The sequence below is a fragment of the Ranitomeya imitator genome, chromosome 6 (genome assembly GCF_032444005.1).
Source record: "Ranitomeya imitator isolate aRanImi1 chromosome 6, aRanImi1.pri, whole genome shotgun sequence".
NCBI lineage: Eukaryota > Metazoa > Chordata > Amphibia > Anura > Dendrobatidae > Ranitomeya > Ranitomeya imitator.
Window position 1 is genome coordinate 569,481,712 of NC_091287.1, and position 13,122 is coordinate 569,494,833.

Sequence of the window (13,122 nt, forward strand, 5' to 3'; positions counted from 1 at the left end):
AGCCGCCCCCAAATCTGAGCTTCATCTACCTGGACCCTCTCCGGACAGTCCTGGGAATACAGAGGAGCCGGACATCTCTCCGGGGGATTTCTTACTCCAAGTGCATCTGTGGCAAACAGTGACGCGAGAGGCTGTGTACATGTGATGATGGGAGTAGTATGTAGGTGGCCATCAGAATACGGTAGAACCTGCTCCTCCTTACACTGCTGATCAGCAATTAGATCCTTCTGGTCTTCAGCTTCGAGAAGTTCAACCTTAATGTCAATCAGACGTTCACCCTAAACAGACAGGAAATGTTAACGCAGTTCAGGGGTGTTTCATCAACCAGGATGGCCAATTCCGTGTGTCATAGAGTTCTCACAGGGCCCAAAATCTCAGACATTGAAGCACTCCACAAACGGATTCTTCAAATGGAAAGATTTCTATCCAAAAAGTGCAAAAAATTCAGTCCAGAAAGCATATATACCAAAGTAGTAACGTTTCAGTGCATACTGCTACCTTACAGGAGAAACTCCTGCATACTAAGACACTGCAGGCAGGACCAGGACGTTTCGGGGGTATCCTCCCACTTCTTTACCTCTTTTCCCACGTATCTACCCTGTGACCTGGGTCTTATTGGCCTGGGATGTATGGATATGTCGCGTTGCTAGCATTAAAATTCAGGTGCATTTGAAAGATGGCACATGGAGTCGTCCCGGGGTGGTGACGCACCGCACAACTACAATCGCCGTGATTGGCTGTTCTGAACAGCCAATCGCAGCATTTCTCAGTGTTTCAGGCAATCAGACTGGATCGGTGCTGTAAGAGCTCACCACACATCTAGATCAATTCCTTCATGGGTCTAGTTTCCAAAATGGGGTCACCTGTAGGGAGCTTCCACTGTTTAGGCTTAATTTCCCTTTTAGCACTTAAGTTCCTTCCATAATAAGAACACCTATTAACCCCTGGATACAAGGAATATTTTCTTCTACAAGAAATTATCCATGGTTTTTGATTTACCGTGCCCAGTGTAGAGCTCCAGAAGGTTTCTCTTTGGAAAAGTTTCTTTTATATTTCTTGTACTTTTTTTCCAAAAAATGTTTCCACGACGAACCACCTCATGTCACACACGCTACGTGAAAATGAAAATGTTGCGCCACCGTTGTTTTTCCAAACTGTTTCCTATTAACTTTACTCTCATCCTTCTGTTTTTCCTTCTCGTTTTTGTTTCTTCTTTCATCATATAAATGTATCGCGATGTTCTGTGAAACCGAAGTGAATGGATCTGACGTCTGACCACTTTTGCTCTACAACATAAATTACATTCTCAATATGCACTCGATGCCCTTGGGTTGCAGGATGCACATAATCAGTTCTGACTGGATAGATCCGGGTCTGTGCCGCATCTGTTGGAGAAATTCTGCTTCAGTAGGTTGATTACCCAACGACACCCCCTTCTAATAAACAAAAGTGGGATCATTTCAAATAAAGCCCCAAATCTGGTGTCTTTTTGTAACATTTTCTAGTGTTTTTATGACATATTACCAATTTTTTCAATTCTGACCAGTGTCACTCTGAGGCCATAACTCTAGAACGCTTCAACGGATCCTGGTGATTCTGAGATTGTTTCCTTGTGTTGTGACATATTGTACTTTATGATAGTGGTAACATTTCTTTGATATGACTTGCGTTTATTTGTTAAAAAAAAAAATGGAAATTTGGCGAAAATTTTGAAAATGTCGCAATTTTCAAACGTTTAATATTTATGCCCTTAAATCAGAGTCAAATCGCACAAAATAGTTAATAAGTAACATTTCCCACATATCTATTTTACATCAGCACATTTTTTGAAATATAATTTTCTTTTGTTAGGAAGTTATAAGGGTCAATAGTTGACCAGTGATTTCTAATTTTTCCGACAAAATTTACAAAACCATTTTTGTTAGGGACCACCTCACATTTGAAGTGAATTTGGGGGGTCAATGACAGAAAATACCCAAAAGTGACACCATTCTAAAAAGTGCACCCCTCAGGGTGCTCAAAACCACATTCAAGAAGTTAATTAACCCTTTATGTGCTTCACAGGAACTGAAGCAATGTGGAAGAAAAAAAATGAACATTTAATTTTTTTTCCACAAACATTTTAATTCAGAAACAATTTATTTTATTTTCACGAGTGTAAAAAGAGAAAATGAACCACAAAATTTGTTGTGCAATTGCCGATACCCCATATGTGGGGGTAAACCACTCTTTCGGCACACAGCAGAGCTCGGAAGGGAAGGAGCGCCGTTTCACTTTTTCAACGCAGAATTGGCTGGAATTGAGATCGGACGCCATGTCACGTTGGGAGAGCCCCTGATGTGCCTAAACAGTGGAAACCCCCCACAAAAATGATTTTTTGCAGCCAAAATTTTCCCAAGGGTAACAGGAGTAATTAGATCCCCAAGGTTGTTGTGCAATTTATCCTGAGTGCACCGATACCCCACATGTGAGGGTAAACCACTGTTTGGGCGCATGGCAGAGCTCGGAAGGGAAGGAGCGCCGTTTGACTTCTTTAACCCCTTAATGACCGCCAATACGTCTTTTAACTGACCTGAGATATAAGAGAATAGCCTCCCCATACAGATGACAATCCAGCATCTGTTGGTTGTACACTATAGCTGACAACTTGCTGTATCAGCCACGATCAGTATTTGCACCTTCTAAATCTGTTTAACCCCTTAGATGCTGCTGTCAATAGTGACTACATTATTATAAATGGTTAACAGAGTGTGGGGGCTTCTTCTTTATCCCAATTGGTGCCCTCAGATCATGATTTTGTTGTCCTGATGTTTGCGATGGCAATTCATGACCAAATAGTGGCCTTAGAGTCTGACGGCTGTAGTAATCTGTTTAGAAGTTAGCAACATTTAGGTGGTAAAAATACACATTTTCATTTCTGTCATGCCACTTTGCATTAATTCCTGTAAAGCACCTGAAGGGTTAATAAACTACCTGACAGCAGTTTTCAATATGTCTAGGGGTGCTGTTTTTAAAATGGTATCACGTTTGGGGGTTTCCTAATATATGGGACCCCTAAAGTCACTTCAAACATCGATAAGTCCCTAAAAAAATAAATGTGGTAAATTTCTTTGAAAAAATGAAAAATTGCTGCTACATTTTTAAACCTCCTAAAATGCTAACAAAATAAAATAACATTTTACAAATGGTGCTGATGTAAAGCTGACATGTGGGAAATGTTATTTATTAATGGTTTGCTGTTGTATGACTATCTGGATTAAAGGGATAATCATTCAAATTTAGAAAATTGCTAATTTTTTAACATTTTTCTCAAATTTTTTATATTTTTTATAAATAAACACAAAAAATGTTGAACTAAATTTACCATTATCATAAAGTATAATGTGTCACGAAAAAACAGTCTCAAAATCACTGGGATTTGTTGAAGCGTTGCAGAGTTATTACCACATAAAGTGACACTGGTCAGATTTCAAAAATTTGGCTCGGTCACTAAGGGGTTAATGCAGAATTGACTGGTATTGAGATCGAACGCCATGTCACATTTGGAGAGACCCTGATGTGCCTGAACAGTGGAAACCCCCCACAAATGACCCTATTTTGGAAACTAGACCCCCCAAGGAACTTATCTAGATGTGTGGTGAGCAGTTTGAAGCCCAAGTGTTTCACTAAAGTTTATAATGTAGATCCATGAAAATAAAAAAAATCTTTTTTTCCCACAAAAATGATCTTTTAGCCCCCAATTTTTATTTTCACAAGGGTAACAGGAGAAATTGGACCCCAAAAGTTGCTGTCCTATTTGTCCTGAGTATGCTGGTATCCCATATGTGGAAGAAAACTACTGCTTGGGCGCATGTTGGAGCTCGGAAGAGAAGTAGTGACGTTTTGGAATGCAGACTTTTCTGGAATGGTCTGCAAGTATCGTGTTGCGTTTGCAGAGCCCCTGATACTCCTAAACAGTGGAAACCCCTCAATTCTAATTCCAACCCTAATCCCAACCCTAACACCAACACACCCCTAACCATAACCACAACCCTAACACAACACATCCCTAACCCTAATCCCAGTCCTAACCCTAACCACAATCCTAACACCAACACACCCCTAAACCTAATCCCAACCATAACCCTAACCACAACCTTAACCCCAACACACCCCTAACCCTAGCCCCAAACCCTAACTTTAGCCCCAACCCTAACTTTAGCTTAATACCTACCCTAACTTTAGTCCAACACTAACACTAGCCTTATCCTAACACTAACCCTACCTTTAGAATAAACCCTAACCCTAACATAATAACATAGTTATTAAGGTTGAAGGAAGACTTTAAGTCCATCTAGTTCAACCTATAGCCTAACCTAACATGCCCTAACATGTTGATCCAGAGGAAGGCAAAAAAAACCCATGTGGCAAAGAGTAAGCTCCACATTGGGGAAAAAAAATTCCTTCCCGACTCCACATACGGCAATCAGACTAGTTCCCTGGATCAACGCCCTATCAAGGAATCTAGTGTATATACCCTGTAACATTATACTTTTCCAGAAAGGTATCCAGTCCCCTCTTACATTTTAGTAATGAATCACTCATTACAGCATCATACGGCAGAGAGTTCCATAGTCTCACTGCTCTTACAGTAAAGAATCCGCGTCTGTTATTATGCCTAAACCTTCTTTCCTCCAGACGTAGAGGATGCCCCCTTGTCCGTTTCAGGTCTATGATTAAAAAGATCATCAGAAAGATCTTTGTACTGTCCCCTCATCTAACTTATCTGTTTTTTTTACTTTTGACTGGCACAGCTGTTGCCAGCAGCACTTGTCACACTGTTTGTCCCCTAATCTCTCACTGACCGGAGATCAGAGGAGAAACAGCATTATTATGAGGCAGATCAACCGGGAAAGTTCATTGCTACAACAAATCTCCCAGTGATATGTCTCTTTGGGTGGGGTGACGCTGACGTCATCGGGACCTGAACCAATCAGGTCTCGAAGAGGTCGGGGATCACAGGAAGCATTGTGCACCAGAATCCCCTCGTTATAAGGTACGTGGAGGTCCCGTGAGTACAAAACCGCTGACAGTAGACAAACATCGGTGCTGAACAAAGCCCTGTTAGCGCCGACGTTTATCTACTGCCGACAGTCACGAAGCGGTTAATCATGCCTGCCCGTGGATCAAATGTAAAGACAAACAGATTATTACTTCCCATTTTACTATTATTTCACACCTTTTAATCTTTTTTTTTTTTTTTTTTTAACTTCTCTCTTTACCATTTTTTTTATTTCAAATTATTTACACATCCCAAATAATTGGAGGGATATATAAGAGAACTGTCATGGGACACTCATGAGGGTAACATGAGATATTAAAAAAAAAACAAAAAAAAAACTTGTGGCTCTTGGAAAGCGAGAAAGAAAAAACTAAAAAAAAAGGAAAACGGATGTGTACCCAAAGAGGTTAAGGAACCTGGGGAAGTCAAAGATCTAAAAAATAATTAGGAACAGAAAACTGATCTTCACAAGTCCAGGACTAGCATTTTTACTAAGATCTGTAAGATATAAATTAGTAGACCTCTACTCCTAGACGGTAGAGTTTTTTGTAGTTTTTCGTTTTTTTAGAATTGTCCTCAGATTCATTGCAGCAAAAGGGTTTTTGCATTTGATCTCTGTCTTGGATACAAATTATCTCTAATTAGCCTGACATGCACAATTTTGGTCACCAGAATTAGACAGTGTCATACCAGTGACTCACATGGGTGGTAAGCGTCACTCTACTCACTGTGGTCACTGCTCTGTTCTCCTCAGTCGTGGGCTGTCTAGCTGAGCTGCTTCTTGTAGCATTTCAAACACTGCTGCATACTCTTGTTGATTTGAATATTTTCCCCCGTACCAGAAGTCCGCAGCCTCGGAGTAACCCTTGACTCTGCCCTGTTGTTCAAACCGCACAGCCAAGCTCTTTCCACCTAATGTTGATTCCAGATCTCTAGAATCCGTCCTTTTCTCAACCCTCAATCTACTAAAATGTTTGTGCATGCCCTCATCATCTCCTGCCTCGACTACTGCAACATCCTTTTCTGTGGCCTCCCTGCTAACACTCTCGCACCTCTCCAGTCCATCCTTAACTCTGCTGCCTGACTAATTCATCTCTCTCCTCGCTACTCCACCACTTCTCGCCTCTGCAAATCTCTTCACTGGCTCACATTCCCTCAGCGTATCCAGTTCAAATTACTAATACTGACCTACAAAGCCATCCATAACCTTTCTCCTCCATATATTTCCACACTAATCTCTCAATCTCTTCCCTCACGTAATCTCCGGTCCTCCCAAGACCTCCTTCTCTCCTCCACACTTATTCGCTCCTCACCTAATCGCCTCCAAGACTTCTCCTGAATATCCCCCATCCTCTGGAATTTTATGCCCCAACACGTCCGACTATCAACCACATTTGGATCCTTCAGACGGAACCTCAAAACTCATCTCTTCAGGAAAGCCTACAGCCTGCACTAACCCCGCTGCCTCCTCATCACTACCGAAGCTACCGCCTCACCAACACCGGAGCTACCACCTCACCACCATCGGAGCTACCCCCCTCACCAACACCGGAGCTCCTGCAACCCCCAACCTATTGTCTCCTTCCCCACCATCTTGTAGAATGTAAGCCCGCAAGGGTCCTCGCCCGTCTGTACCAGTCTGTCATTGTTAGTTTACTGTAAATGATGTCTGTAATTTGTATGTAACTCCTCCTCATGTACAGAACCATGGAATCAATGGTGCTATAGAAATAAATAATAATAATAATAATAATAATAATAATGATTTGCTGATGGTAAGTCTCCACCTGGCAACAGGGAGGCATAGCCACTTTCTGCAGGCATTTAACCCCATCGTGTCCTGAAGTGGTCAGATATTCTGGTTTATCCCCAAGCTGTAGGGGGTTTGTTAGGCAGCTCTTCTCACCACTCCTCAACTGATCTAATGATCTAGTCCAGTCTGTCTAGATTCCTGGAAGCAATCAATAGACAGAGAAACACCCAGATAGTTGTCCGCACTTCCGTCACAAGATTCTCGTGGATATCAAATATAATCATTTATTGAGTAGTAACAGAATAAAACAACGCGTTTCGACTCCCAACATCCCAGAGTCTTCTTCAGGTTATTTAAAAAATATGTATCATATATAAAAGTGTACCACATTGGCTTTATATATATAGCGGACTTCACAAGAAACCGAAGGAGCAGAGTGTTGGGAAGAGTTTTATTCTGTAACTCCTCAATAAATGATTATATTTGATATCCACGAGAATCTTGTGATGGAAGCGCCGACAACTATCTGGGCGTTTCTCTATTGATTGCTTTCACCACGGTTGTCTGAAGCCTTCCGTGAGCCCAGCTGGTCGAGCTGCAGTCCGCCTCCTCGGGATTCCTGTGGGATCCTGTTTATGCCTCATTTCGCCTTTTTCTGGTGAGTGCAACTATTATAGAGTGCAAGTTAGAAACAGTTTTTACTACACTTAGATGGTGCCCGGCGCCTGTTCCCCTTTTTTTCTCCCCATCTTTTAGGGTCAGTTTGATTTATAGATTCCTGTAAGGTGCTTTCTGCTACAGTCTCCAGCCGGCTTACCTACTCGCTTATCCTGATCTCTCCACTCCTGACCTCGGCTACGTATATTAAAGCCGTGCTGCTTGCCCTGACCTCGAATTGTCTGACCACATCTTTGCCTTCATGCACCAGTACCTTGTACCCGTGTCTCTGACCCTCCGTTCAGCTTGCCCTGGAGTGGTACTTGGTGACTACCAGCGGCCAAGCCTATCCTCACCATTAGAGACTCTAGTGAATACACGGTAGTCACTTAGTGACACCACACCAGGGTAAGCCTGGCCTGTGGAGCATTGGATCCACACCTACCAGTGTTACAGTTAGATCAGGCCATGGATCCCACTGACAAATCGGTATTCAGAGATCTCAAGTCTAACGTACAAATACTGTACGAGGAGGTGCGCTCTCAATATAAGCACCAGGATCAGATCATAGAATGGTAGGGTTAGAAGGGACCTCTGGGGTCATCATATCCAACCACCCGCTTAATGCAGGAGTCATTAAACCATCTCAGACCGATGTTTGTCCAGCCGCTGTTTCAAAACTTCCACTTAAGAATAACTCACCACCTCTCATGGCCACCTGTTACACTCAATGATCATCCTCACTGTCGAAAGGTTTTTCTAGTATGTAATCTGTATCTCTTCCTAGACAGTTTCATCCCATCGCTTCTAGTCTTTCCTTGTGATGAGATTGAAGCCGATTCCTCTACAGTGTGAAAGCCCCAGAGATATTTGTACACAGCTATTAAGTCTCCTCTCAGTCATCTCTTTTGCAAGCTAAACCTTTCCAAAATCCTGTAACCGTTCCTCATAGGACATTGTTTGCACACCGGTCACCATTCTGGTCACTTTTCTCTGAACTTGCTCCAATTTGTTCATGTGGAGACCAAAACTGGACACAGTATTCCAGATGAGGTCTGACCAAAGAGGAGTGGAGGACAATAATGACTTCATGTTATCTAAACTCTAAGCTTCTGCTAATGCATCCTAGAAATGTGTTTGCCTTTTTTGCTGCTGCATCACACTGTTGACTCATGTTCAGTCTATGATCTACACAGTGAGCAGAATTATTAGGCAAGTTGTATTTTGATCACATGATCCTTTTTATACATGTTGTCCTACTCCAAGCTGTTCAGGCTGGAGAGCCAACTACCAATTCAGTAAATCAGGCGATGTGCATCTCTGTAATGAGGAGGGGTGTTGTCTAATGACATCAGAACCCTATATAAGGTGTGCTTAATTATTAGGCAACTTCCTTTCCTTTGGCAAAATGGGTCAGAAGAGAGATTTGACGGCTCTGAAAAGTCCAAAATTGTGAGATGTCTTGCAGAGGGATGCAGCAGTCTTGAAATTGCCAAACTTTAGAAGCGTGATCACCGAACAATCAAGTGTTTCATGGCAAATAGCCAACAGGGTCGCAAGAAGCGTGTTGAGCAAAAAAGGTGCAAAATAACTGCCCATGAAAATCAAGCGTGAAGCTGCCAAGATGCCATTTGTCACCAGTTTTGCCATATTTCAGAGCTGCAACGTTACTGGAGTAACAAAAAGCACAAGGTGTGCGACACTGTGATACAAATGGGACAACATAGTAACATAGTTAGTAAGGCCAAAAAAAGACATTTGTCCATCCAGTTCAGCCTATATTCCATCATAATTGATTGATTGTATGGATGTAATTGATAGGTATCCAGGTAATATAGTGATCAATATGGTTTCTTGCTTTAGAATATGAGTACGAGGTTATTATAAGACAAAATATGGCTGCACGAGGAGAACAGTCTACTGGAGTTGAAACTAGCTCTTCTTACTCACAAAACAGGAGTATAATAACCTTGAAAAATAATAAAATAGTTGATAAGACCCTCGGAAAAACAATTAACTGCGCATGACCTTAAAACTAATCACACACTAGAAGGCTCTGGAAGTCTTCATTTCGCATGACAGTGCGTGATGAATTATATAACGATGATTTTGTAGAATGTACCAGGGCTGTGGAGTCGGAGTCGTGGAGTCGGAGTTAGTTTTGGTTGGAGTCGGAGTCGGTAGAAATGTACCGACTCAGACTCCAGCTTTAAAAAAAGTATTAATATTTCATAATTGAACTTTCATATGAATTTTATAAATGTTACTCAAATATATATGTTCTATCAAACTATGAACAACAGTGATAAGCAGTTCTGCTGGAGATAGAGACATTTCTTAGGGTACCGTCACACTAAGCGACGCTGCAGCGATACTGACAACGATGTCGATCGCTGCAGCATCGCTGTTTGGTCGCTGGAGAGCTGTCACACAGACAGCTCTCCAGCGACCAACGATCCCGAAGTCCCCTGGTAACCAGGGTAAACATCGGGTTACTAAGCGCAGGGCCGCGCATAATAACCCGATGTTTACCCTGGTTACCAGCGTAAACGTAAAAAAAAAACAAACACTACATACTTACATTCCGGTGTCTGTCCTCCAGCGCTGTGCTTTCCTCTGCACGGTCAGCGCCGGCCAGCCGGAAAGCAGAGCGGTGACGTCACCGCTGTGCTTTCCGGCTGGCCGGCGCTCACAGCCAGTGCAGAGAAGCAGTGCGCTGGGGGACAGACACCGGACTGTAAGTATGTAGTGTTTGTTTTTTTTTTTTACGTTTACGCTGGTAACCAGGATAAACATCGGGTTACTAAGCGTGGCCCTGCGCTTAGTAACCCGATGTTTACCCTGGTTACCAGCGAAGACATCGCTGAATGGGCGTCACACACGCCGATTCAGCGATGTCCGCGGGAGTCCAGCGACGAAATAAAGTGCTGGACTTTCTGCGCCGACCAACGATGGCACAGCAGGATCCTGATCGCTGCTGCGTGTCAAACTCAATGATATCGCTATCCAGGACGCTGCAACGTCACGGATCACTAGCGATATCGTTCAGTGTGACGGTACCTTTACTTCTTGTGTGTCACTGTTCTCCACTGCCCTTATCGAATCTTATACTTGGTTAACCTCATGCTGTCCCAACCCCCTACTTACAATGTATGAAACTGAAAGTGAAAATGTGTTGCAAATTCTTAGTAGTAAAGTTCCTCCTCTAGACTAGATGTTTGTTGTGCGTCTTCCAAGCATCTCACAGCTGCTACTCAGAAGAGGAAGACTGTAAGAAGTATTATCCTTTCAACAAACTGTGCATCAGTTAACTGTGAGTACATGAGGAATAACAGTATTACTGACCACTATATCAGTTGTATGACCTGGCAATAATTTTGTACAATTGTTTTTAGGATAAACAATTGTCATTTGGATTGTGAATGCAGAATTAAAAACCTGAGGTCGTTCTCTGCTCTCAGAATAATTAGATCAGATTTGAGGGCATCCATGAAGGAGGATCTGACAGAGGCAATACTTTTTCTGAGGACAAATTTATAGATTTCTTCTTCTGAACTGCATAACACTGTTTATTGCATATTTACTTACAAGAGTTTAGAAAAGTTTAGAAAAGTTATTTGCTATATTCTAATTGTATTCTAATAAATATAGTTTTTGCTCTAAGTGGTCTGATTACTTATATGATGGTGAGAAACTGAATAAGCACGATGTTAATATTTGACAACAGTAAATTTATTGTTACGAATTGGCCATTTATGAAGGAGTCGGAGCCTGATAAAATCCAGGAGTCGGAACTGTGGCTTACTGACTCCACAGCCCTGGAATGTACTGCGCAGAAGAGGATATAGTCAGATAAGAAAAGAACATAAAAGCATGGGGCTGATTCAGTGAGGTAGGGACTTTTTTCAGACAGGCGAAGCAGACGTGCCGGCCATCTTGATGTTTTCCTGGAATGTTTCTCCTCACGGAATCGAGGTCCCTCTGATTGAGGACTGATGCTACAATATCCGGTGATGTATTGATGCTCATTCATTCCATGTAATTTGTTGTATGTTTATCACATGACTGATAGTCACTATATATGCTTTAATTCATGCTTAAAATTGCTATTATATATGAATAAAATACTTTGTTTTACCACAAGAACTGTTCTCAGTTGTGCCTGACTTGCATGTTAGTGAGAGAGCTGTAGGTTTAAATTGAGTTAGTAAGACAGATACGGCCAAGGTAAGGAAGACTGAAAAACGACCACCTCTGAACAAGAAACATAAGATAAAATGTCAAGACTGGGCCAAGAAATATCTGAAGACTGACTTTTCAAAGGTTCTATGGACTGATGAAATGAGAGTGACTCTTGATGGGCCGGATGGACAGAGGCTGGATCAGTAAAGGGCAGAGAGCTCCACTCCGATCAGACGCCAGCAAGGTGGAGGTGGGGACTGGTATGGGCTGGGATCATAAAAGATGGACTTGTGGGACCTTATCGGGTTGAGGATGGAGTGAAGCTCAACTCCCAGACCTACTGCCAGTTTCTGGAAGACTTCTTCAAGCAGTGGTACAGGAAGAAGTCGGTATCGTTCAAGAAAACATGATTTTCATGAAGGACAATGCTCCATCACATGTCTCCAACTACTCCACAGCGTGGCTGGCCAGTAAAGGTCTCAGAGAAGAATAAATAATGACATGGCCCCTTGTTCACCTGATCTGAACCCCATAGAGAAATGTGAGATCTACAGGGAGCGAGAACAGTCCACCTCTCGGAGCAGTGTCTGGAGGCTGTGGTGGCCGCTGCACCAATGTTGGCCGTAAACAGATCAAGCAACTGACAGAATCTATGGATGGAGGCTGCTGAGTGTCATCAGAAAGAAAAGGGGCTATATTAGGCACTCATTTTGGGGGGGTTTTGTTTTTGCATGTCAGAAATGTTTATTTCCAAATTTTGTGCAGTTATATTGGTTTACGTGGTGAAAATAAGCAAGTGAGATGGGAATATTGGGTTTTTATTAAGTTGCCTAATAATTCTGCACAGTAATAGTTACCTGCACACACAGATATCCTCCTAAGATAGCCAAATCTAAAAAACCACTCCAACTTCCAAAAATATTAAGCTTTGATATTTATGAGTCTATTGGGTTGATTGAGAACATAGTTGTTGATCAATAATAAAAAATAATCCTCTAAAATACAACTTGCCTAATAATTCTGCACACAGTGTATTAATATACCCAAGTCTTTTTCTCATGTGCTGTTGCTTAGCCCTATTTCTCCCATTCTGTAAATGCTTTTTCATTTTTATTGCCCAGATGTAGGACTTAGCATTTTTCCCTGTTAAATACCATTCTGTTAGTTGCTGCTCACTGCTCCAGTTTATCTACATCAAATTGAATCCTCTCTCTTCTCTAGTAGTAGTAGCTATCTTTGTGTAGCTTTGTGTCATCAGCAAATGTAATCAGTTCCTTCACCTAAATCATTGATAAAGATGTTGAACAACTCAAGGTCCAGGACAGATCTACTAGATCCACCCAGTCAATGAATCTGTCATAGAAGAAAATTACCGTATAAGCCGACCCGAGTATAAGCCGACCCCCCTAATTTTGCCACAAAAAACTGGGAAAACTTAATGACTCGAGTATAAGCCAAGGGTGGGAAATGCAGCAGCTACTGGTAAATG

The 13,122-nt window shown here is 42.0% G+C and overlaps 1 protein-coding gene across 3 annotated transcripts in view; it reads right to left on the minus strand.

Moving 5' to 3' along the window:
- Window positions 1-13,122, minus strand: part of LOC138643230 (zinc finger protein 484-like) — a 96,750-nt gene that overhangs the window by 22,695 nt on the left and 60,933 nt on the right. Inside the window, exon 4 of one of the 3 annotated variants that reach the window (XM_069732094.1) lies at window positions 30-1,385. The exons of 1 other annotated variant lie outside the window; for it this stretch is intronic. Coding sequence is in view for 1 of the 2 variants with exons in the window: in XM_069732093.1 (XP_069588194.1) it covers window positions 30-278 (249 nt within the window). In the remaining variant the exon portion in view is untranslated. The remainder of the gene's footprint in view (window positions 1-29; window positions 1,386-13,122) is intronic. One more of the 3 variants, XM_069732093.1, reaches the window with a different exon arrangement.